Source organism: Amblyomma americanum, chromosome 1 (assembly GCF_052857255.1).
Source record: "Amblyomma americanum isolate KBUSLIRL-KWMA chromosome 1, ASM5285725v1, whole genome shotgun sequence".
Taxonomy (NCBI): Eukaryota; Metazoa; Arthropoda; class Arachnida; order Ixodida; family Ixodidae; genus Amblyomma; species Amblyomma americanum.
In genome coordinates, this window is record NC_135497.1 from 327,396,745 (window position 1) to 327,423,783 (window position 27,039).

At 42.7% G+C, this 27,039-nt stretch overlaps 1 protein-coding gene across 1 annotated transcript; it reads right to left on the reverse strand.

Annotated features, from left to right (window-relative positions):
• Positions 1–10,041: 10,041 nt before the first annotated feature.
• LOC144115473 (uncharacterized) lies at positions 10,042–26,785 on the reverse strand. The gene is made up of 5 exons (XM_077649874.1): positions 26,561–26,785; positions 22,390–22,519; positions 16,776–16,839; positions 16,015–16,183; positions 10,042–10,366 (listed from the first exon to the last, which is right to left on the reverse strand). Exons 2-5 carry the CDS (start codon positions 22,489–22,491, stop codon positions 10,225–10,227), a joined length of 477 nt encoding a protein of 158 aa, XP_077506000.1. The 5' UTR covers positions 22,492–22,519; positions 26,561–26,785; the 3' UTR covers positions 10,042–10,224.
• Between the last annotated feature and the right edge of the window lie 254 nt (positions 26,786–27,039).

Consider the following 27,039-nt stretch of genomic DNA (forward strand, 5'->3'; position numbering starts at 1 on the left):
CAGATGCTGAAAAGAAGATGGGCACAATAGAGAAATACTAGAAAAGGAAGAAAGAGAAATGAAGAGAGAGAGAAAAACGCGCTGTCTCCCCCTGTTCCCCGAGCAGTCGCGGGGAGCGGCAGGAATTGTCGAAGTCGCAATTCTTCGCAAGTTCGCGTAACTGAGCAATATAAACCTCTGACAGGCTCACCAGGGTTCTGTAAACATATCTTGAACCGCGGTGGCGTTCTGTCGTGGCTCAGAACAGACGGTCGCAAGTACTGAGCGCGGTTTGAAACGCATCTTCGCCTTTCGTAACTTCACTTAATTGAGGCCTCCTTCGTTTTAAAATTGCGCTCGTGGTGGAAGGCGTTCCGGAACGGCGCTGACCTTCGACGCCGCGCGAATGCAGGAGCATAGCTTTGCGCCGGGATGCAGCAAACTCAGGAGCCAGACGCCTCTAAGTAAGTAGAAAACAGTGCCTTTCACTGGTTCCATAGTATTGGTGGTCGGCCCGGGGTTCCCAGGAATGTACGAGGGGGCGTAAGATCCCGTGAAACACAGTAAAGGTTTACCTTGTCGGCACGTTATTGTAATGTAAATGCAAGATCGAACGACACACCGGAGCGAATGATGTCATGCTGACGCCAAGTTTCCGCCAACCCCCCGCCCCCCCTCTCTACTTTTCCTGCGTCACGTGTACGTGGTGTCAAGCAACATGCATGTGACTGAAACTGAAACTCTGAAGAAGAGAAACTGAAAGTAAGAGAACTGAAACTGAAAATAAGAGAAGAGAAACTGAAACTGCCGCACAGTTCATTACCTGATCGACACAACGGTATCACGTATTACTTAACGTCTTCATAAAACCGCTGTTTGTTCTTCTATAGGATTAGCAGCATTAGTATATGTTTGCTATTAATGACACCCAAGTAATGAACATGATTTACCAACTTAAGTAGTGTTGGTTCTGGTGTAACGCACGAATAATTTACAGGCATGCCTTTGTGTATACGTCAGAAATTAAATTGTGAAGCAAGCCTTGAAACTGCCTGTGCATTTCTCATAAAAAAAGGAAAAAAGTGTCTTGCTTTCATAGCATGCGTGTCATCTATATCAGATGTGATTGTAATCTTGAGCTATAACTTGAAATGATCCGTGCTAGCTGCCATCAAAAATCACTTTTTTAATTGTTCAACAAACCTCATAACTCATTTCTGTCACGAAAGGAATGAAATGCTTCACTTCTGTCTCATTGCTTTGGTACAGTCATGGTTCATTATGCAATGTAAAATCTGATTTTGCAATATTTTTGTTACTTGTTGCACGGTCTGTTCCTGAAATTCAGCACATCCACCAGTGTAGCGTTCCCGCGTCATTTTCATTTTTGTTAATTGAGTACAGATGAATAGCCACCGGATTCTTGGCCGATCGCCCAGTGTGGGTATGTGCCATCTTTTGATAGGCTAACAATATCAACAACATTCGTCTTTCACTTTCAATCATATATGTGCTGCACTATACTTTTTCTTCTACTTTGTATTGATTCCATCTCTAATGATGTCAGAGTTTAAAGGCAAATCCTCAATGCTTGCAGATATTTACTATGTGCCCAATTTTTGTTATTGCGACAATGATGGCACAATATGTAATGAAGAAGTTAATATATATTTCACCACTTAAGTTCGCAAAAAGACTATGAGAGAGAAAGGGCAAATCACTCACAGCCAAAGTACCTTTCACATACTTCTAAGCTGTGCAGATAAAACGACTAAAAAGGTAATTTTCCCTAAAGTCATTCCATACTACGGCCGGCTTTCAGGCTAATTGTGAGAAATGTCTGTATAAGCATGGGGAAAGGGTTGAGCCGGAATGCTGTCATGATTCAAGGAAGAAAAAGACAGTAGGCATGGGAGGCACTGGGGAGAAGAAGAAGAAGAAGAGGCACTGGTCACGCTATCACCTTCCGCAAGTTAGGTTCACGCAAGCTCCGCTGCAGGTTGATCTGATCTCCTTGCAACGAGTTGCTGATACGCAGGCTGACCCCGTCTTCTATTACGGCCATATCTACCCGTCCCATGCGAAACATATGCCCGCAAATATCATAAATGGTCTTCTGTCTGAACACCTACACAATTTTTTCATCATACTGTTCTCTCCACTGATGCCTCCGGCAGCTGTGAGAAGGCGGCGATTGGGATATATTCGCAGGATCTGGCTTGGAGCTATTGCGTTCGTATCCCTGATTATACTTCTATATTCTTCGTAGAGTTTTTGGCTATTGGTTTGGTTCTTCTCAAAATTCCCAGACATGTAGCACGGGTTCTTATTCTTGCAGACTGTCTTTCAGTTTTAGACTCTCTCCAAAACTCCGGAAAATCTTTATTAAATCGCCGCTTAGGCTTTTGTTCGTGAACAGTGCGTGAGATACGCTTTTTCCGGGTACCTGCAGGCATTCGGGTGTCTATTTAAACGAGGTGGCTGATTTATTGGCAAGGTCAGCTCTCAGCGCTCCGGTAATCTATCCCGTCCCTCACCTCATTCTGTTGGAAACCTTCACGTTTCCAGTGGTTCCAACATATTTCAGCCAGCTTGAAGTGATCCGTTGCTCAATACCGTGGATTTTCGCCACTTAAAGTAATCATGGATGCCGTCGGTAGTGTAAATCAAGGCGTTTTGAGGTGTCAATGACGCTTCTGCGATGCAGAATCCCTCACTTAAATTTGTACTTACGCAGATACGGGTTCCCTGCGATAAACCTTTGTGTCTTATGTGGGCCAGTTGAAACATTAGACCATTTTCTCCCCACTTGCCGGCGGTTGTTCAAGGAAAGCAGTATTTGCAGGTTCAACTTTCAAGGTTAGGACTCCCTCTGTCTCTTACAGTTCTTCTCTCGTTCGGTGCGAGCTCAAAGGGATTCCCGTTAAGTAGTGTTTGTGGCTACCTTCATTACATAAGTGCGACTGATTGGTTACCTTGTTAGCTGTATACAAAATTCTGTCGCATGTCCAAAATGCTTGATTCTATTCTTGGTAATTCATATTTCTTAAATTTAATTGAATTTTCCTATCTTTATCTTGATTCAGTCTTCTACGCCGCCGCCTCACGTCTATTTTTTTCCCGTGCAAATACTTCATTGGCAAATCTTCACTGTACCTTGGCCAATCACCCCGCGTGGGTATGTGCCATATTTACTGAGGTGAAGAAGAAGAAGAAGAGTGTGGACTACAAACACTATCTGTACTTGTGCTTTGTGTGTTCTGTTTTTTTTGTCTGTTTGCATTGTAAGCCATTACTAGGTGGAAAGGCATGCACGTAATGGGCATACCCTGTGCACATGAATGCGGAAAGCTGGCCATGGTTGTCCAAGCACTGCCGACAAAGCAACGGGACCTTCAAGAAACAGGATAGGGTTGTGACCACTCACATGCAATGATTTTCATACAAATTGAAAATGTGGCAAGTTACAGCGGTCCCGTGGTTATATTGTTGCAAAACAAGCCAGCTCATTTAGGTGGAAACATTTTTAGAGGCTGCCAAAAAGGAACATGTCAAAAAGTTACACATAGCATCCTGTTTCATTGATGATGTTTATATGTGTGGTAAACGATATGAACAAACATCTCTGTGTTAACTGCTCTGCAATCAACGCACTCTCATGCAGTACATACACAGTCACAGTCCAGTGATTGCAGAGCGGTCTGCAACCAGTAACTTGCAACTATACTATGCAGCAAGCTTCTTTTGCACGGTATTTGTTACATTTATTGAACGATGAGATGGAATTGGTATGGCTATTTCTACACAGTGCATTTTCTAAAGACTCCTTTCTGCCGTACTGTACTTTTTACCCAAAAAGCTTCCTACAGACTCATCTAAATTGCTACGTATAAAGATGTTTGTAGCAGGTGTGTGAGCCCGAACAAAAAAAAATGCTTTAATTTTTCTTAATTCTTCAGTATTCCTGATTATCACGACATGGGCATTTATATGTTGTACAACTTTTTTCAGGCATCACAACTGATGCACCGATGTGTTTGGTACTAATTCATCTTCAGACCTTTCATGTCTGTTGGGTCAAAAAAAAACAACGAAATAATAGCTGGCGGCATTAGTTTTCACTGAGATAACTAGCATCACACCGCATGGTCTTGAAATTCCTCTAGCTGTCTGTAATTGGCTTCATTGTATAACTTCATACTTGTTTCATTTAAACTCTGCACACTGATCTTTTCACCGCACATGGCGACATGGCACGCGGAGCCCCGTGGGAATGGGCGAGGAGGTTTCAGACGTCGGCTGCTACTTCCCTGGAATCCAAACACAGCTATAGGCACCTGCAAGTCACGGTCAATTTCGGAAAGGCAGCTTTGTCCGCTTCCTTTCGTCGTTTTGTCCATCTTGCGTCGCGTTGTCGCGGCGAACCCGACAAAGGGGAGGCCAGCAACCCCCCTTCCATTCCCCCCTCCCCTCCTGAAGCAGAGTAAAGATCCCGCATATAGTTTCCTAGAGACGTCCTTTTTTCCCTGGTGTCAACGAGGGGTCAAACGACAGGCCCAAGCAGTGTGAGGCAACGTTCTCTGTTCATTCTAGAGAGCAAGCTTACACTGCAAAATAAAGCCTTGTCTTTCTCTTCCAAATGCAATTTCATTTCATTTTTACAGAATGCAAGTTACATCCTAGAGAGATGCAAGGGCTAAAAGCTGCTAAAAAGCAGCTTGACTGCTCCCAAGTGCCTCTGAAATGGCAGTACACAACAAACGCACTTCAAGCAAAAAAAAAATGTTTACGTGCTCTTAAGGCAGCGCTATCCACGTTCTTTTATTGATGACGCCGTAAGCAGAGCTTCAAATCTGAACCGTAGTCAAATACTCCAGGGGCGCCGAAGAGATAATCGAAATGATTACACTACAAACCTTATTCTCACATTTAACAGTAACGCACCGAACATAAACAGAATTCTTAATAAGCACATTAATATTCTCCAGCAAAGTCAACGACTATCGAAAATATTTACATGCGCACCCCGCGTGATTTACAGGCATGCCAAAAACATTTAGAACCATCTAGTCCACTCCAAGGAACACAAAACCCCAAAATATGGATGCCAGCCCTGTGGTAAAGGTCGCTGCAAGGTTTGCAAACACATGAAGACTACGTGCTCCGCAACTAGTACGAGGTCAGTTTTCCAGCATTCAATCAACGGCAAGTTTGACTGCGACTCATTAAACATTATTTACCTCCTTTAATGCACCGTGTGTAACCAGCAATACATAGAACAGACAAACACTGCATTCCGCATTCGATTTAACAATCACTGCGCACACACCAAGTCTCTCTCAAATTTTCCCCTATCCAAGCATTTAAACTCAGAAGGACACCCATTTGACCAACTAAAAGTAACAATTATTCAAGGGGGCTTCAAAAACAAGCGAGAACGTGAACAACGTGAATTCTATTTTATCCACATGTTTAATACTATTCAAGAATGTCTTAATGAAAAGCCTGGTATCCTTTATTTTATTCACAACCTCCAAACAAAATAATACTACACCTCTCGTTAATTGGCTAACTCTGATATACCCTTTATAACTCCTAGTGTATATCCCAGGCAATCATACCCCTCCTTAGTTACACTATCCTGTCTCGTGCAGTATTGATAAGCTTTGACGTTATTTCCTTACTTTTTTTCGATAATTTCAAATCTTTGTACACAGCTAGCCCAGCCCTCCACCCCTACAAACAAGTATTCCCGACGAAGTAGGTTCAACGAGCCGCCCAGGGAGGGGGGTGCACCGTTCATTGAAACCCAGACCCCCTGAGTAAGTTCTTACACATGTGCTCGTTAACGTAGCCCACTCCTTCCTTAACGTTCTAGCCCTCGGCTCACCGGAAATTAGTGAGACCCCCAAAAGGCGCCTGGTTTGGCCTGTTCGTCGCTGCCAGTGTCATTTGCGCAGCGGCGCCTCTTTGGCCACGCATCTGCAGCGGCGCCCATCTTTGTGTTTGTGCATTTTGTTTGTGTCTTGTTTGCACGTTTTGCTTTCGTACGCCTGTGGTTGCCGCGCTGCCCATGTCCCCCGCACCGCCTTCCTCTCCGTTTCTCTCGTTTCGCCATCTCCTTTTTTTACCCCATCCTTCCTGACTATAATAGTCCCCCCCTTTTTTTTCTTTTCTTTCTATTTTTTTGCTTCCTCCCTCAATTTTGTCCCTGTCTGCTCCCTGCCCCCTATCTTTATTTTTTTTACTTTTTTGTTCAATTTTTTTTAACTGTTGTTGCTATTTGCTTGTTACACTCCTTCTGCCCTCCTCTGCAGCTCACAAACTTAAAACGTCCATTTGTTTTGGGTGGGGGGGGGGGGAAAGAAAATGGCGCAGTATATGTCTCATATATCGTTGGACACCTGGACCGCGCCGTAAGGGAACGAATAAAGGAGGGACTGAAAGAAGAAAGGAATAGGTGCCGTAGTGAAGGGCTCTGGAATAATTTCGACCACCTGGGGATCTTTAACGTGCACTGACATCGTACAGCACACGGGCGCGTTAGCGTTTTTCCTCCATAAAAACGCAGCCGCCGCGGTCGGGTTCGAACCCGGGAACTCCGGATCAGTAGTCGAGCGCCCTAACCACTGAGCCACCGCGGCGGGTCCCCAACAGCCAATTTTCAATTTTCATGGATTGGATTGTAAAACATTTATTGCGTCGAAAACAGATTGCAGGAGACATACTAGATGGCCGCTAGCCCATGGCTAGCGGCGACTTCATTGGCTCGCTGGAATGTCCATACTTGAATCTTGGGATCCGACCTCACCAGCGCGGCGTCCCACCGCTCGGGAGAAGGGAGCTGTATCAACTCCGCCTGAAGCGTATCATTTGCGCAGTTTCACAGAATGTGGTCGTATTTGGCCCTTTCACCACATTTATGGCAGTTTGGGTCGTACTGGTCGGGGGTCCTTGAGGGGAAGCACTGCCGGATTCAGAAGGGAGCGTGTTTGCAGTCGGCGCCAGGTAACTTCCTGCGCTTTTGTGAACAACTTGTGGGGAGGGGCATAAGCGCGCCTCTCCAGTGTAAAGTGATGGGTGATGTCATGAAATGAGATAAAGCTGTCCCTCGTAAAATTCGGGTCGGAGGGCGCGCTCACTGCCCTAATGCGAGAGCCCACCCTCTTCGATGACAATCTTGCCACCTCTCTCGGCGAAGGAATGGGACAAGCTCTTGGCAAGTTCAAGAAAACAGCGCAGCTGGCCACCATCACGCGAGCTCAAGAGGCCGCCCCCGACTGGAGGCCACACTGCCTCACACCAGCCCCAACTAATCCAGGCTTCCATTTTGTGGCAATAAAGTTGCAACCATCACCTTATTGTAGCAGAACACTACGGCGGTACCAGCGCTCCTATTTTCGAACGGGCGCTGGTTTGAAAGCGGATTGTTCCACCGAGAAGCGAGACAATTACATCGCCGTTTCCTTTTTTCAAAACCAATTTTTCATAGCCCAGCGCTGCGGCATCAGGTCTCAGCGCTTTGCGAACTACACGACATTCGATCAGAAGCGCTCATGAAGAGTGTGGCGGCAGCACAACGCTGCAGTAACGGAGTTCCATTATCATCTAGCGTTCCTAACATCAAAAAAAGGAAGAAAACATTGTTTGGTTTGGTTTGAGGGGTTCAACGTCCCAAAACAACTCAGACAATGAGAGACACCGTAGTGAAGGGCTCCGGAAATTTCGACCACCTGGGGTTATTTAGCGTGCTCTGAGATCGCACAGTACACGGGCATCTAGAATTTCGCCTCCATTGAAATTCGACCGCCGCGGCCGGGATCGAACCCGTGTCTGTCGGGTCAGCAGCCGAGCGCCGTAACCACTGGGCCACCGCGGCGGCTAAACGTTGTCACGTGGCGCTTCCTTTCCTTGATGCTGGCGTTGCTGTGGTAGGCAGCAGTGTTCGACCCAGCATAGCCTCTTTCCCGAACACGAGGTGCCGACAAGCGTTTAAGCTAAATATTTAAACTACACTTGCCGTTCGCGCTCATCAAGAGAAACGTGGCGACTGCATTGCCATTCTACTCGGCGCTTTGCCTGAATTTGATAGCCAGCATTAAACGCAGGTTCAAGTCAAACGTGGCCATCGTATAGGGGGGTACTGCAGTAACTTCGAACACACAGGGTTCTTTAAATAATTTCGCGTATACATCGAAACGGGGCCGTCGTTGTCAGGCTTTGTTCCCACGTCCTCTGGCTAAGGCACCTAACGCCTAATCACGAAGACACGCTCGGCACCATTCTTACATGAGCGCTGTGACGCGTGCTGTCGCTATCTTGCAAACGCCACACAACTGACTCTACAAACAGCGCCCCACCAGAACCACCGTCGCTCCGATGGTCGCAGTTGATCGAGCGCACCATTTTTCTTTCAGTAGTTCCTCTCACACCTCTGAACTGTCCTTTGTTTGCACGCGGCATTGCTTGGTTACGCATAGCTGGAGCCCGTCGGCAGGCCCGTGCACTTTCCTGTATCGTCCTGTAATCGCAACAACATGGATACCTTAGGGAATGTATAACCTCGGACATGGATGTCTGCGATTATCTTACATTACCATCAAACGCCCGCGGGAGATTGTCAGCGAGACGCGTATCAGATATTCCGGCTGAGCTAAGCCTGGCCTAGCGTCGCCGACTTGAGTTTTTTTTTCGCCTCGCACAAAGGGAGACGTCAAAGTTTGGCGGCTCCTCTTTGCCGAGCGAGTGCTACGATTGTGACCGGCGAACCGTGCATCGGGGGCCTCCTTCGGGAGCAATGGCCACCGCAACGACTCGACATAAACTCTGAGATTGGCGCCCGTATGCTGTGCGATGTCAGTGCACGTTAGAGATCCCCAGATGGTCCGAGTTATTCAGGAGACCTCCACCACGGCACCCGTTTCTTCCTTCATTCTTAGTCCCTGCTTTATCCCTTCTCTTACGGTCCGGTTCAGGGTTCCGCGGATATGTGAGACAGATACTGCGCCATTTCCCCCCAAATCCAATTTTTCAGACTGTCGCCTCACAGGTGGGCAGTAAAACACACTCCTTACTCCGAGACTTAACCACGCTAGCACGTGGGAATAAAATGAATTAAACGGATGCATTAACAAATACATAGAGACATAGGTAAAAGCCATAAATGTTGACAAATCGCTACAGTTCTTTATTCGCCGCTTTCTGGTGGCTCAGTCATGCGGATCTCTGAGCTGAAACCACGGACTTGGACAAAATTGGAAATGAATGCTAGGAGCACTCGTCCCATTTTTTCACTTTGTACGGCCGTGACCCCTGTATGCGCCTCTGTATTTTGCGAACTAGACCCTCTCAGCAAATAGCCTCTAGGACAAGTTGGGTTTCGAAGCGGAGTTACCCTCCACTGTAAGAAAAAATCCCGCATAAATACAGGACATGTGGCCGCTAACCTTTTTGCCGCAACATGTGCTGCACCACTCCGTTGTGCACACACCCCGTGGTAAAGTGGTGCGGTGCATTTTGCGGCAACAAGGTTAGCACACACACGCTACGCACCCTGTTATGATGTCAAATGTTCTGTATGCCACGGTGTATGTGCTGTTATTATGTCAACATAACACCAACCATCACAACAATGTATAGCATGCGTGCTGTAACCAAGTTAACATGACAGGATCTGTGTTATATGACTACATATCACGTTCTGTTCTCATGCTCTCCACTGCAAAGATGCTAACATATGCATGTCCCGTAGCATTTATGAGCAGCCCATGTTCATCTTTGAAAGCTGACTGAGCACATGCTGTTTAATGCTTGATGGCACATGATACGCAATATTACACTCCTGTATTTTCTGATCGGAGCCAGGCCCACGTTCAGGTAAGAGGCATGCTATGCATGGTAAATGTGTCATGTTTGTAGCATGCAAACAAATTTTTCTGCACACAGATTACGTATCAAAATGAACACACTTTGAAAGTAAATAGCTTGCGTGTGGTATTTTGCACCTCCTTCAAACACAATCTAGGAAGTGATAAAATTGCATAGAAGTGAATTAGTTTGAAACAGTTTTAATTATGAACACAAAAAGGTACAAAAATAGCAAAAACAAGCTACACATCAAATGATATACATTATGCATGTACTTGAAAATCGAATCTAATTTCCAATATCTAACTTCCGATATCAGAGTTCGTAATCTGAGCTACGCAATAAATCTGAAATGAAAGTTCAAAGTTCACAAACACACTAAATCCGAGACATGCAATCTTGCCACTTTTTTTTTAATTTGTCAAGCTGCTGAAGGGCACTGTGCACTTTTGGGTGGACTGAGGTGATCCTCCGGTTCAACTGCCGGCTCCCTTCCTCTGGGTTCATGCCCACTAGTTGCCTGAAAAGAATAAGACATATTAAGAAGCTAGATCATCCGAATTAAGACGTGCAGAATTATAGGGCGTCTAAATGTAGATCTGCCTTTGCTCTTCGCGCCACTTCTGTGGAAATAAGGGTTCATGTTAACATCATTTACATGGTTATACTAGCTTTTCAAGAAAAACCACGCATCACAAAACATGGAGGAAGAGATGCTGTGATGCCAAGAAAGCAAATGCCTCCAGCATTAGGCAGGCAACAGCAATAGCAATACTGCAGTTACTCACTGCATTCTGATTTAGCATGCTTTACACAGCAAATTTCTGGTGCCAGAGATATGCCTTGTGCGTGCTGTTGCTGCACAGCAGTACAGTGCTGTTGCTGCCTCATGCCTAAGCTTCTAATTTTAAGAAAAAGTTTTGAATTCTGTGAATTCCATATGAAGAATCTGCAATATTCTCCGCGGCCTTACAGCAGCGGCTCGCATGCCATCGCTTCCTTTTGTCACTGCTTCATGGTCCATGCGGCACAGTTCTGTGCTTGTTAGCAATTTTTTTCCTTCCCTACTACTCAAGGCTCTTTCAGTGCCTTCTATTCTTTCTCAGTAGTCTGCACGGTTTCCTTTCCACGTTCCTGGCCACCAAAAAGTTGGCTTACTCTCGCAGCTCAATAGTCTGTTGGGTGAGCTCGCTATGGGTGTAAAAAAGTTAGAAAAAAAATTGCTCTGTATTCATACCTTGGATCCAATATAACGTGAAGTGATTTCTGAAGCATATGATTTTAAGAATAAACTCGTGCTGCATTTGTGCATATATGGTAGTACTGCTTTTGGCAGGTGCCCGTGCTGTAAACCTCATACAAGAATGTGAGTGAGAGCATTGCTGCCAGTGCTACAGGAATTTTCTACACTTAAAAGCGTTTATGAAATAATCACTTTAAGATGTAATGATGCAGTTGTGGTACTTGTCTACAGACCACCAGCAGGGAAAATACCCTGTTTCATTGAATATTTAGACAATTTTAATGGAATTATCCCAAACTGATGGCAAGGCTATTGTTGGAGACATCAATATTGATTTACAAGTGTCCAGCAATGCTCAGAGTGACTTTTTATCAGTGATGATTTGTCGTGGCTTCAGAAATACTATAGCTTGTCCCAAGCTCATGCAAACTTGTACTAGTTTGCATGAGCAGAACGGTAGCAAATATATCAAAACATCAGCTGAACTTTTTTCATTGCCAGGTTGTACCCTTCATGATAAGTCACGTGACAAACAATAGCATTCGTATAGTTACGTCATCGTACTGATTACTGAAGACACAATATCGTCCAAAAAAGATAATGTGGCTGCTAGCCCACCATTGCACAGAAATGCTAAAATCAGCGGGTTTTTTTTCAAAAACTAGGGATCTTACACATGACTAGCCAATGCAGTTGAGCTCTGATTTTAATACTGAGCCAAATGATTAATGTAGCTTAAGAAAGTTATTAACTGAGCCATAGTCACATAAATGCTAGCCTTCAAGATTTCAGGAAGGCCATGAAGAACTGCCCTAAAGCACGATACACAATAAGCAGACAGGTTGAGCGCACGTGTGTGCATGCCGTCTTTTAGCACAACTCTTGCTGGGTGTGGAGAATAGAAAAAAACAAGCACCTTTCCCAAGACTTACTTTGCAACTACAGCACATTAAATTACAACTCATCTCTCGAGGAGGGCCGGCTCAAGGGCGGTAAGAATATGAAAATAAATATTCTTTCCTAGCTGCCTTGCTAAACTGCAGGCTTACATAAGCCATGCCCAACATGAATTCAAGAACAGCAGATACCAAAATATTGCTTGCATGTTTTCTTTTTTCAAATCATGTATTAGGCATTAGTATATATGAATTACCTTGTAGTATTTCCCTATTGCAGCTAAATTATTTATAATCATATTTTTTCTTGATGCTATTTATACTTCATGAACCGAACAATAGCCTCGACATGTGAGGAGTGAACTGCAGTATAATCACTGATTCCTAGTTATAAATCACTGTACATGTGTTGCACCGTCATAGCAGCTCCATGTTTGAAAACAGTCACTGCGGAAACCTGAGCATTTTTAAATCCACGTGTTACCGCCTGCTCTGACCTGCACTGCAGAAGCTACGCCTTGGACTCAATCATGGCATCTGTGATGTCACATGCAACCCATGTAAGCAGGGAAGCTGGTCTTAGAAAAAAAATTTCCAATCATAGTCACAACTATGAAAATTCCATGGAACGTGTTTCTACGCGGTGATTCCAAATATGCAACTGAATTTTATAGACATCTAGTGCTTGTGCACTTATATGTTAAGTAAGATTTTGGAGAGAAACTAAGAAATTTTGCTGCAGAAAACTTGCTGAAACGCATGCTATTATTTTTGTCTTGACATCAACAAAAGGTAAAATCATCCTGCCTATCATAAAACTTGAGTTATAAGGTTCTTGTGTTGCCATTTTAAAAACAAGAATATGTACACGCTTGCCTTCCCGTTTCTGAAGTGGCAACTTCAAACACCAACAACTTAATATCTATGATAAGCAAGATGATAATTTTACCCTTATTGCATTCCCTGACATCACTACAAATGAATGGCATGCCTTTTAACAAAATTCCTCCAGCAAAATTTCTTACAATTTCTCTCCAAAATCTTACGTATTACATAACATAATGAAATTGAATGGCATATTTTCAATTAGCATACAAAAACACAGTGGACAGGGTTTTTACCTTCGGCTTTTTTTTGGCTTTTGGTATATTTTTTGATTTGGTATATTATTGGCCTTTGGTACCTTTGGTATTTTTTTGTCACTTTAATTATTGGAATAAGCCTGTGATACCTATGCTGGGGCACACATTCCCACACATTTACTTTTCCTTTCTTTGCCATGTTCCTTGAACATGAGACACCAACATAAGGAAATGACAGATGTTTGATTCTTACAGAAAAAATCACAACTGTGAAGCATTTCTTTCATTTACGAAAGTCCTGTTATACTTGTTTCAAAGAACAGAAAAGACATCTTGAGGATGATTACAGACAGTTAAGCATCCAGACTGACAGCGAAATGTACCTCCGAACACTTGTGATGAGCTTGAAAATCTAGCTAACGATGACGTTAATCATAAGCAGGGTGCTCAAGTGCAGTTAGGTGAGTGGCTGTTTCCTTATTCTTTTAGTTAATAGAAGAAGCATTCATCGCAAACAAGACACCTATAGAGGGTATAGATTTTTAGTACCGAAGTCAAGGCATTTGCCCATTACACCTTCCTACATAAACTTCAGTTTGTTTTACCAGTCCATTGTCTTTATGCATTTCATCCTGAAAATGGTAGCAAAAATCATGTAATCTGATAGCTAAACATAGAGATGCATATTACAAAAGTACGCACTTCAATATTATACTGAACATTTAGACATTATTATGCAGCTTCAAGAGTTGGCTATCCCGTAGCATTCACACCAGCAGAATATACGTCTCAAGTAGATGATACGAGCCTGAAATTTCATCTTAGATGTAGCACTTCGACTTACGTTATTAAATTGCAATATGGAACGTTATTTCCAATGCACCACATTACTCTTTCAACATAAATGGAAAGCAACGCGTTCTTAAATTTTATTGTGACCTCAAGCACAGCAAATGACAGCTTGGAAAATGCGAAATGAAAATCCTGCACACATTTTCTTTGCAAAAAGTTGATGTAGGGCTACAGAAAAGACTCCGAATAAGGTGCAGCCAACTTTACATTATTCTGTAATTAAACCACATTGCCTGGCAGGTCGTCTTAACACAATGGTGAAACATTGCAATGGCATGCAAACAAAGCAAAGAAAGGGCGTAGCACTCCTGTACATTAGCAAATCAGTGCGTTACATCCACTGGTCTCCACTAAGGGGCTGAATGATGCAAAAGATGCCTGAGCATGAAGTCACTGTAAGTGAATGGGCTTGTGCCAGAAGCCAGCCTTTCACAGTACACTGAATGGGACATCAGCAAAGTTCTGAGGGGTTCCGTTTCGCATCATTCATTACACATTTCGTCTTTCCGTCACTTTTGTCTTTTTTTCACAACAATGCGTGGTTGTTGCACAATCAACTATGCAAGAAGACTAGAAAAGTTTTTGAGAAAGACATTTCAGGAAGAAGGGGCCTTCAGAGTGCAACGGAACAACAAGTAGGAGAGCCGACGACATGACAGCGCTACAGGCAATCTAGAGCCTTGTCTCCTAGGCTCTGTGTTGTCCTGTTGCACTACAATATACCCGTCTAATAATATGCACCACGAAGCCCAGCATGAAGTTTTGCTTAGTATTCAAGTTCTAATTTGCGTGATACCGCTTATTATGTTGCAGTTACCAGGTTGCAAACGCTGATTTTTATTGTCATGTAGTAAGTGGAAAACTTCCGCAGCTAGCCAACCACTTTGCCAAGTTGTATTCTTTTGAGCGAAGCCGACAGAGGATGTACCTACTACCCAATGTGACGTCAGTGGTGTCCTGGTACAAGAGGGTATCAAGTACTGCTTTGTATTGTAGCAGATAAAGTACTATGCCTGAATGGGCTTTTATTCATGGGGCTTGGTGCAGTTGGCTTAAAGCAGCGCATGTCCTCTACCACTCTCTCCTGTTGGCCATTTCTCTCGCGCTGCACATATCTAAAATGGCACATGCTGCCGTAAATATTCATCGTTCTCACAAGTCGTTCCTTTAGCTCATGACTAGCCCAAAAACTATTTTGCGTGCTTCAGGTAGGTGCCGCTAGATAAACTTGGCTGTGCTATAGGCATGTCCGGTAGTTTAATGAACGCTTAAAGCAATGAACATCTTCATCCACCATCGATGTCAGGAGACATCGGCTGTTTGCAACTTCTAGCGCTGTATATTTGAAGTATTTAAAATCGAGCGGCTGTTCAAAGGACGGGTGCCCTGGTTTCTATCATGGTTCGCCTATTCTCTGCTATGCGAAAATTCAGTTATAAGATGACCTTAGCCTCATTGTCATTCTACTAGTACTCCATTGCACTCTGAAGAAAAGAACGCAGAGTGCTATGCAAGCACCTCTTTACCGCAGCATTTGCATGGATATTTTCCTGGATTTCCCTGAAACTGGAAGGTATGACAAGCGATGCTCATATTTCTCGTGTTCATATTTCTTATTTCTGTGATACAACAGCAGTTGCCACCAGAGAGTGGCATAAAAACTATGTACGAAAGGATGAAAGCTGTGGTTGCATTCAATGAAAAGCACAGCAGCCTTCCGTCTTCTGACACAAGCCATCCAACTTCCAGTGGCTTCACGTATGCTCAGCTCATATGAGAGAATGTGCCATCCAGCCACCTAGTGAAGATTAGTAGTTACTTTCTTTTTTTGTCCGTGTGCCACTGCACTGTTTCACCATAGTGTTAGACCAACTCGCCCATCAGTTCGTGTTATTAAGGTTGTCAAACTATGCACAAAATGCACGTGCACAGTGAATCGGAACAATGTCGAGATGCTGCAGGAGGGATGCCAGGCATATGCAGTTTACATGCTATTTTTTTCCTCACGTCTTACTGAGTATATACTGCAACAGTCATAAAGAGATAGATATGATAAAAACTTGTCTATACACAAGAGAAAAATTTATGTGGTTACCTCTGAATGAATTCCAATGTGGCTTGTACTTCTTGATTGTATTTCATGTTGAGACAAAAGTACGCAGCATACAGGGTCTCCACGGCGGCCAGAAAGCTCAGCCCTTCAAAGCACTTTGCTCCGTCGAGTGTCACAATGCACGTACAATCACAGTCAAAGATGCTTGTGCCTGAAAAGAAAATTATCAACGACTGCATCAAAAACTGAGTTCGGATTAAATATTAGCAATTGTGGAGCAATTCGTTTTTTTTTAATGCTACAGCTCAGAAGAATAATTTTTAGCATGATAATATGAACATGAGGCATACAAATCTTTCTCACATAGCTGGTCATGTCAGCACAGCTCACAAAAAAAATATGACGGCACCTCTATGTAGATGCAAATGCTAGACACTGAAGGTATTTATAAAGCAACGGACAAGAGCAGATGGATGAATGGCAATGCATGCGATATTCTCAAGTTAATATTATAGGCCACAAACCTGAATTTTATAGCTACACTAACAAGGTTCTAGCAGCGGGTTATGCTGCCAGGTACAATCTCAAAGAGAAGACTGTGGCATGCGGATGGTTAATTTAGCTTGCTTGGCATGCCTCATCGAATTCTTGAAGCTGCATTGAGTCTGACATACAGGGTAATTCACAACAACCTCCTTCGTTACCACGCTCTAATTCTTTGTGATCAATGAGGTTTCATACTTCCATGCTTTTTAGAAGGTTATACTCTGCTCAAAGCATTCAGAAAATTATTAAAATCTTACCAAGTACAACCACCATTGGTGTAGGAGGCAGGTCACTAATCAGTTCAGAAACACAGGGTGACGTCTGTGGAGGTAAGAAGCCATTATCATAAGCAGATGAATATAAGGAAACTGCATGTTCAACACAAGGGCACACAGGTAACAAGTGTGCTGAAGAATCACAGGAATAATGAACACCTGGCTAATTGCAGCAGCAGGACTACAAAAAGGAAAGTTCACAGCTTTTTGCACTTCGGTAAACTTTGAGGTGGTGCCCATAAAATTCTACTGGAACAATGACGCATGTTAATTGTTAATTTTTCGTTGCCACTGGCTACAATTTCTGTGAACTCAAATGATGGAGCAAGTGCTCTAGAATTTTACAGAGATATGTGAAAGTTTCATCTACGGTCATAAAGCAGAAATTATGTTAATGCTGAGAGGCTACCAAATATCCATCCCCGCAATAATCTCACCTAAAAAACACTAAATAGGAACTCTGTCTTTTCCTTGAAGAAAATGCACAGCAATGGGAACACCCCACTGAGCAGAGCTTTTGGACGGCCCATGTCCTGCCCTGTCTGTCATAAGGAGCCATTGAAGTGCCTCGTCTCCCTTCAGGCTGTGCCGCAGGAATGCATACAAGACCTCGAGGTCTGCAATTTCTTGATTGACAAATAATCCTTCTAGCTGCGTGTCCGTTAGCCTAAAAAAAAATGATGTTTAGCTGTAAAGCCTTCTTGACATTGCTGAAAACAACCATAACAGTGAGTGAAAGGTAATTTGTGTGCTTGCACAATACATTCACCCTTTTCAACCTAACGATCCAGTGCTGACCAATTTATCAACATCTACAGGGTATGCCCTCTCTTCTTTGTGTCATGCATTACCCCTTCATTTTTTGGCCCTGCCATCTTGGTGCGAAATTGATGGTCATATGCAATGTGTTTCAGGGAAGCCTGCCACTAATTTTTAAAAATCGGCTTTTTGAGTTATGAAGACTTTCTGCGGCAGAATAATACCAGTGTAAGCGGGAAATGCAAACAGGTGAATAAAGTCTGCTAGTAAGTTGGTTAAATAATTTCTGATAATTAAATTCATAACTATCGCAGTCAGGCAACTGGCAGTAATTAAAAATTGTAGCCGGTCATTAGTAAGAGCCATATCAGTGTTTGAATTTCGAAAACACGATTACTCTAGATGCTGTGGCCCAGAAAATTTTAGCTAGATCATGCCAAGATACAAGCACTTTTGAAATGCATGCAGACAAACCAATCCCTCTTGTGCACGTAACTATACATTCGAAATAGCCAAACTTTCCATGTCACAGCGCCAAAGGTAATCGTGTTTCAAAATTCTAAAAATTGACATGGCTCTCAGTAATGACCAGCTAGAAATCTCTAATTGCAACCAGGTGCTAACTGTGACAGTTTTATCAGAACTTAGTTATGCACCTAACTAGTTAACATGCGGGCTTCCCTGAAATATCTGGTATACACTTATATGCATGACCACACTAATACCTCATGCCTACTGCGACATACTATCAACAACAAGAATAAATGGACTGCAAAAATTGTTGATCTTGTACTGCAAGGTAAGGCTCTCAGAAGGCAGCACGACAGACTTACAAAGGCAACTGCACCAGGTGCAGTCATCATCATCATCAGCCTGACTACACCCACTGCAGGGCAAAGGCCTCTCCCATGTCTCTACATTTAACCTTGTCCTTTGTCAACTGTGACCACCGTACCCGGCAAACTTCTCATCCGCCCACCTAACTTTCTGCGCCCCCTGCTATGCTTGTCTTCTCTTGGAATCCACTCCGTTACCCATAGGTGCAGTCTACTCCCGACTATATTAACTACTGTTGCACCGAGTTTCAAATTAAGTAAAATTTTAACCCAATTTTTTAATTTTGTTCACTTTTCAGACATGATAATGAATGCTCACAGCCTGTAATTTATGGATTCCTTATTACTTAAACAGTTATTGCACTAATTGTTGGAAGTTATTCTTTGACATTGCATCTGGTAGTAGAAGTGCCCTAATCCAATACGTGGCTTACCCTGCACATTCGGCATCCAGCATTACTTTAACACACACTCAGCAACAGTTACTTTTCCTGAAACCTCAAACAACACTTCAATTTACTGACATGCAGCTTGCAAATACAGTTGCATACATGCCTTCTAATATGGGCCAGGAAGTGCCGTTGCGTGAACAGCAAGGGCCACTCTTTCTGTACATCACAAGCTCGCTTGCCCTTACTGTTGATGGTCGCTCGAATTGCTGCATAAGCACGCATCAAGAGTTCTTCTTGCAGAGGAATGTTTTGCTCCTCTAGAGCTTTCAGCAAGAAGCATTTTTTTTGCTTCCTCACAATCATTGAAGTCTATGGCAGTGACTGGTGGCTGCCATTCTGTGCAGCCATAAGTTGTCCTTGCTGTTGCCCTCTTCAGAGGCCCTCCGCACAATTCCTCAGAAAGGCGCTTACATCCGCGCCTTGCGTTTTCAATTCGGCACTTAATTTTGTAAGCAAGTCCATGAAACGTTTTACCCCCTGAAGAGGTGGACAGTGCGTCACAGAGTGCTGACGAATATTTCTGGCCGACACGATTGGCCACTGACCGGATTTGCTTTGCAGTTGGCCTTGAGGCCGCTTTGCACATTGCTGTTGCTATTAGTCTTACTACTTCTTGATATTGACTTCGGTCAAGTGGATTTGGTGCACTCAGGGCTGTTAGAGTTTCATGAGACAGGGAGTTCTATGAAATCGTCAATGACTGAAAAGCTTCCAGTGATGGCTGGGGGGACGACGTTAAAGGCTCCTCTGTAAATTCAAATGAAATCAGACTTGGCAAAGGAGTTGAGTGGCAACAATACCAGTACCTACAGCAGCCGAACAAATTGCAAGATGGAATTTATTGCACAGCAATTAGAATCATTTAAACCTCTGCCCCATATTTTTGATCAAGTCGGATAGTCCAGCGTGATGTATCATCATCATCACCATCAGTCTATGTCCACTGCAGGACAAAAACCTCTTCCATATCCCTCCAATTAACCCTGTCTTGTGCCATCTGCGGCCACTTTAACCCTCAAAACTTTCTAATTTCATCTGCCTTCCTGACTTCGTCTCCTGTTATGCTAGCCCTTGTAGCACTACCCTTTAAGGACTATAGACAACTAATTTTATTACGTGTTTTCTTTTTTCAAATGATGCATCAGACATGGAATACATGGATTACCAGATGGTACTAAACCTACAACAGCTAAATAATTTATAATTGAATTTCTTCTCCCATGCTGTTTCGGCTTCATCGACCAAACGATGACTGTGACATCAAGTTGATGTTTTGGTCACGTGATCAACTAGAAAAGCTAACATAATCAGCAGATATGTAGATTTAATTCACTACGACATTTAATCCAGCTTCTTCCAACCCCTGAAATGACAAAAATGATTTCTCACTTGACGTCAGAGTCTTCGTTCGGTCAATGAAACCGAAATACATTAGAGAAAAAATTCAGTTATAAATTATTTAGCAGTTGTAGGCAAATACCACCTGTTTCATTCTGTCACCGAATGTTACAGCTATCAGTTTCTTTTCCATAGCTTACTGAATTGCCCTGAATTTAAGTTCACCGAACTTGTTAGCCTCCACACTTCTGCCCCATAGGAGAGTACAGATATGGCTGTTACTTCCCTCAGAAATGCTTGTAAACTGCCATTCATCACCTGAGAGTACCTGCCAAGTGCACTCCACCCCATTCTTATTCTCCTAGTTATTTTACTCTCATAATCCAGGTCTGCAGTCACTAACTGTCCAAAGTAGGTGCATTCCTTACAGCTCCAATCTTAACCACATTTCTGCATATTATTTTTAGATGCACTGCTCTACTTTGCCTGCCTAGGTCATTGACCATGCTTTATGAGAAATGTTGTGGTGGGGAGCTTCAGATGATTTGACCACCTAGGGAACTTTAATGTGTACTGGCATCACACAGTGTACTGGCGGTTTTCTATTTTACCCTTTTTAAATTTGGCTGCAATGGCCAGGAATCAAACCTTTGAACTCGTTGACCTTTGACCACTCACAGAGTTGTGAGTGGCACTCCGTCCCATTATCTTCTCTTGTGTGTGTTTTGGGCGCCTTTAAATAATTACAATGAGCTGCTTTAGCAAGGACATGTGGTTTGCTGTGTCCAACATAGGGGCAGCAGAAGTCAATTATATGAGCAGGATGCAGCTTTGCTTTTTGTAGCTGCCTTTGCTTAATTTACTCTGGCCTTATGTCAAGCAGGTGCAGTCATTTGAAAAAAGCTAATAACAGCAGCCACACCAAAATAATATTGTGATAGTACAAGTTTTGCTTGGCAGAAATTGCTCCAGCTCTCTTTTCAGATTATGACTACACTGGCATTTCTCATTACACTCAACCTGCTTTCCACTCATTTCTGTAGCACTTTCCTTTCTTCGAAATAGAAAAGGATACAATCAAGCTTGGGATGACAGTATGCCAAACTCTAGTGCCTTTCCTTTTTTCACCTTTAATTTTTTCTCTGAGAGACGTCTTGGTCCAGAGAAAAGTATAGCAACTATAGCACTATGTTATAATTTTTCTGGTTTTCTTACACAGCTTGTTCACATGTACAGTCATACACAAAAGCCTGTGTGTTGCAGATTCGTGGCAATAAATGTATTCCGGTGTAGCCAGGCAAAGCACGGCAATGAAAAGTACACACGCATGATGACATATGCGTGCTCCATTTGCTGGAATGAATAGCCGACTTTCTAGCGAGGTAATGCTATTTTTTTTTCGGCCAATCTGCATTATGCAAACTTTTGTCAATGACTGTACAACCATCACATCGGAGCTCTGGTGTCATAGTGCAGTAGCAGGGCTCTTAATCAAAACTCACGGATCTTCTCACTCAATATAACTAGGTGTAGTGGCTACAACAATGCAGACAACAATACAATGCATCCTTGGCATGCAGTTTGCTTGCTTCAAGATTTACCAGTCATGAGAAAAAATTTATTAAAGCAGAACTGTTTGTGCACATAGTTTGGTAAATACAGTTAAACCACTACAGTCCACCACTCTAAACAGATGCTGTTGATCACTTGACCCCATCGTTAGCCTAGAATAAACTTGATGCTCAGGCTAATGCTTGCTTCAAGTTATCACATATACTGATAGCAAATCTAAATTACTTCATAATTAACATGCCTGCCGTTTGTGTACATCAGGGTATAATAAGAATGCATATTAGTCAGGTCAGACCCATAGAGCCGCATAACTCTACTGATGCAAAAGGTGCGCATTCTGTGCGATGCCAGTGCCTGTATATTAAAGAATCCCAGATGGTTGAAATTATTTCGGAGCCCTGCACTAAGACATCTCTCTTAGCCCATGTGCAGCTTCGGGATCACAAGCCATACCAGCCTAATGAATGCAAAGCAATGTGTAACAACACACTTCAATGCACACTCGAGAAATGTTATGTTGTCAGCCTCATCTGTGAATCCTCTGAGTACCAGGGCTTGAAATTTACCTTGGCCAGAAGATAGGTGGTGCATGTGCTTATGAATAGCGACAGAGTGTTGCATGCACTGAAAGCATCATACCTGCATTGAAACGATCTGAAGTGAAAGCACTGGAGCCAAGTATGAATGTGCAGCCCAAATTGCCACCAAAGTTTTCTTGCATGTACTTAAAGCTTTCCTCATCAACTTCTGTGCTGTCTTCAAGAAATACCTAGAACAAAAAAGGAAATTTTAGAATGTGAATTTTTAAAGCAAGGATCCATACGGTCTAGCAGGCTGGTTAACGATCTCGAGGCTAAAGGGAAGATGTGGATCTTAAAAATGAAAATGTTTATTACAAGATATAACGTAAAGAAATTAGCTGTGGATATGTAATACTTCCTTCTATTTTCGAACATGTAATTAGTTTCAGAACATCTAAATCGGTTTTCATATTATGGAAAAATAACTGAAGCCTAATTACGTAATTTATTACAGGTTGTTCAGACACTTTCCCTCAACCATGCAAAGCTATGCTATTTGTATTGTTATTGAGGTACAACATCATACAGAAATGTTCAATTTTGTTAAAGCATCATAATTACGAAATATAATTAGGTGACATTAAAATTTGATATGTTCGACCGAGCTACAAAAATATAGCATAGCTCCATGGTTCAGTTCTTTCTGATCTCGACAGTGTAAGTTTAATTGAAATTGCACCACAAAAGCATAATGAAAACATCTGTAAGGGTAATCAAGTTGGCAAAAACACGAAGTGGAAAAAACTGCATTTGAGATGCGCATGCCAGGCACTCTAGAGGCCCTTGTAGAGGCCGCAGAAAATGGCAGAATGCAGATATTCCTAGAGAACTTCCCCATACTAAGTAATACCTAAATGTAGGGAAGAGCGGCAGTTTTCAAACAAGAGCAAAATGGTGGCCATTGGATATGCGGTTCTGCCGCATTTTGCCCCGAAATCACCATTTCAGTGTGTTGGTGGCATCAAATATGTCATTTTTAATTTGGTAGCTGGAGGTCAAATAATCATGACAATATAGCACAGACAAGGGCGACGAAACAATACGATGGCACAAACGCTGTCTTTCAAGAAGGTTTACTGCAAACCATGTCAAATATATACATTGCGCCCCCCCCCCAAAAAAAACAATGAACAAGGTATGCCTTACATATTCACACTGGACGCGTTAAAAACAAAAGAAAAATTGATTATGGGGCATTTAACCACACGAACTCTTTCTTAGTGAGTGTGAGTGACACAAAAGGTGCGCTACCACAATGATTGTGGTTATTTTAAAATTTTCGTAGCCTTGGTTATCTCAAACATCAACTTTTCTCTGTGTCTGTCTAGCACAATACAGCGCATGAATTCCAGCACACAGCTCTCAGGATCTGGCAAATGATCGTAATCACGACAGTGAATCATCAAATTCTCCCTCACAGCTTTGTTCACATCATAATGGCGCTTTTTTAACCTCTCATTGGCACACCTGCCAGTTTTACCATTGTAAACATAGCCACAATTCAAGGGGATCAAGTACACTATGCCCTCTGTTTCTGAGAATGATAAGAGTTAAACAAGAACAGTACTGAGAGATGCATGTTTAAAACAGTGCAATGCACATATACCTTTAACCAGAACAGCCAGCCATTCCAAACTTGTGATCAAGTTGGACTTTTTTTTTCTGAACTGCACTTTCCGGAACCCAGAGGGTCTCCTTTGTGCAGCATCTGCTCATGTGAGAAGCTGATAAGGTGTCGTGATGTGGCCTTCGTAAGGTAAGACTCTGGTCGCCCGAGGCGATCATATTCGCATTTGTGGATGCCCCCTCGAGCCACCAGATTCCGTCCTCGCACCTCGCAGAGCATGGCTTTTATAAAAACAGCACACCAAAGCATCTCCCAAGTAACAGTGCAGAACACAGACGGGTGCACGAGATGAGAAGGTGACACAACAAGCGCTGACTTGCAATGTTTGTTTTGAGAAATACAGAACTTCATATACCCTTCCATAAAGTCGCCACATGTTCCAAGGACACGTGGCTTGCACACTGTGTGGCACACGCACTCCTGCACAGTCGTGAAAATCAGTGCACGTTTGACAGCTCAAGTTCTTTTTTTGTTAGCAGTAGGGACGGTGTGCTGACGCATTGTTCTCGTAGTCTGAATAATCCTAGCTGCCCCAATAATCTCACAGACCACCTGTTCACTGTGTGTTTTCAGCACTTTGCATCGATGATTGATTGAGGAATTGATTTTGCACCGTTGCATTGAGCACTACAGCATATTTTTGTCTGGATACACAGCACAATGCACTTTTTCGCAACTTTGGAACTTTTTTCCTGAAAGTTATTCAGTTTAATTTTAGTGTAAACAATTTATCCATGTAGTACATGTTTTGGCGAGGCAATGAAAAGTTTTATATAGCTCATAAATGTCGTGTGGACTTTTTAAAAAAAGTTCCGAAATGAAGCATTTTGAGCTAAAAAACAAACTACAAAAAACAAAAACCTTGTGCAGGCATTGTCTTGACACATGATAAAAAATACAACTCATATAAGTTGTCCAAAAAAACTTTGGAGGCCAAAAAGAAAATAAACATTTTATCATGAATTTTGTACGGAGACCTACTTTTGCACTAGTCTGGAAAATTCAAAGGGCTGTCAGATGATGAGAAAAATTTTTTCTCATTCGATATTAAGAGAAATTTCTTTTGTGAGTTCAATAAAAAGACAAATTTTTGGACCAAAATCAAAGAGGGTTATGAGCAAACATTGGTGCGTTTGGCATGAAATGACCCATGTAGTCAGCTGCATAAAATTTAGATGAGCTATATTACATGCACACATCTTTTTTTTTAAACAATGTTACTGCCTCAGGGCATATAAAGGGGGTATGTTTGGGTGGTTTCGCTAGATGCTAAAATGAACTGATGACCACTTGCTTTGAACATGTATAGCAGACCTACTAAAATGACAACTTTGGTCCAATACACAAAATTCAAATGTTATGCTCATTAAATTTTTCTGGTGCTGGCGAGAACGGTGGTAGAAGCCGCGTCAGAACTTGAACATTTATTGTGCCAAACACAAAACAATTGAACACTTGGAAATTCAGAAGTGGAAATATACCAGTATTACAAAAATGGCAACCCTTATCATTCATTTTAATTAATGAAATACAACCAAATTAACCTATTCAGTTCAAATCTGCATTAGCTATTATAATTTACTCAAGTTCTCTCATGGCCCATGCAGAGGCAGTAAGAGAGGGGAGTGAGCGGTTGCAAAGTGATACATAAGAACAATGCTGAACTGCAGGTTTTTCCAGGAAAAATAAATGCACGTATATATTAAAATATTGCAACATCATTATACAGGTTTACGGGGCAAAGGAAATACACATTACACATTGCTATAAAGAATATGTCTTGTACAAAAGATATTAGGGTGAGAAACAAAACAATGCAAGCCGCAGTATCATAATTGGTTCAATATGTTTAGAAACAGGCGCAACAGCAGCAACCAACAACACCACAATGGCAAAACAATGTATAATTAGTATCAAGAACAATAAAAATAATGCTCAAACATGAAAAATCGGCTCAGTGAATTCGGCAGAATATTTCAATTTAATTGTTTCAATTTGCTTGGAGACGAGTATTGCACTTCACTTAATTAATACATTAATTAATTACTGAAATAATGAATTCGATTCAGCTATTGCAGGCACTTAATGACATGTTCAATTCTAAGAGATTCACTTGTCACATGGTTTCACTTGTATATAGATTCACGAAATTATGCAGACAAATAAAAATGCGTACATGTTGTCCTATAGCTGCCTCATCTGTCGAAGACAGGATAAGGAGCGGATTACCTCCCAGGCGCAAAAAAAAAAAAAATGTAATAACGGTATGTATAGCATGTGCCCATCACCTTGTCACTTCAATACGGCGAATCGAAACCATGTGCGCCCGCGCTTCGCATGTATACGGTAACGAGCCACGATACTCGATCATGCTGTATTTCGAGCTGGCCAGGTTTACTGATACGCCGATGCGAGGGCCATTTTGGGGCATGCATATATGTTTTCTTTGCATTTCACGCGACAGTACGCGCTAACTCGTTCGGATGGTTTCTTTTTCTCCTCTCGTTGCAGCTGCCGATCCCTACAGTGAGTTGTTCGCCGCGACAACTGACAGTGCTGTCTTGATAATCGCAGCGCTGATAAAAGCTGAATGTATACATACCTTGAAAACGAGCAGCACTTGCTTTGTCCGGCCAAGAAATGCTGTCTTGTTTGGCACACAGCTGCAGTCGCCGTCAAACGACGTGCTGTTCACGCGCCATTAGTGGCATCAGCAGCCGCGTTTTGTGGCACTCCGCGCTGTGTGCTGCGGCTCCAGGGGTGGTATCACTCCGCAAGACAATCATGTTTCGAAGAATAAAAGACGCTATTTGCGCTTACGAACAGCCTGACAGTGCGTGACGCTTATAATAAGCGTGCAATCGCTCTGTGTAGCGCTGAGCATAATAGCACGAATGTACCAAGTCTTTCGCACTTTAGTTGCACATTTCTGAATTGCGCAGCAGTTCCCGTTTCGAAACCGAAACTACACTTTGGCGATTACGCCGACGTGCGGGACGGGAGCCGTTCAGCTTTTCCCGTAGTTTTACAGAATTTTCTAACAGTGTCCATTTGCAGTCTTCGAGTTCCACAGCGCGCGTG

Bases quoted from the DNA above. Each gene is read 5' to 3' on its own strand.
- LOC144115473 (XM_077649874.1), bottom strand. From the start codon at position 22,491: ATGAGGAAAGCTTTAAGTACATGCAAGAAAACTTTGGTGGCAATTTGG. The intron at 16,840-22,389 runs GTATGATGCTTT...TTACCTCCACAG, and splicing joins TTCAGATCGTTTCAATGCAG to ACGTCACCCTGTGTTTCTGA. The intron at 16,184-16,775 runs GTAAGATTTTAA...TTTTCTTTTCAG, and splicing joins ACCAATGGTGGTTGTACTTG to GCACAAGCATCTTTGACTGT.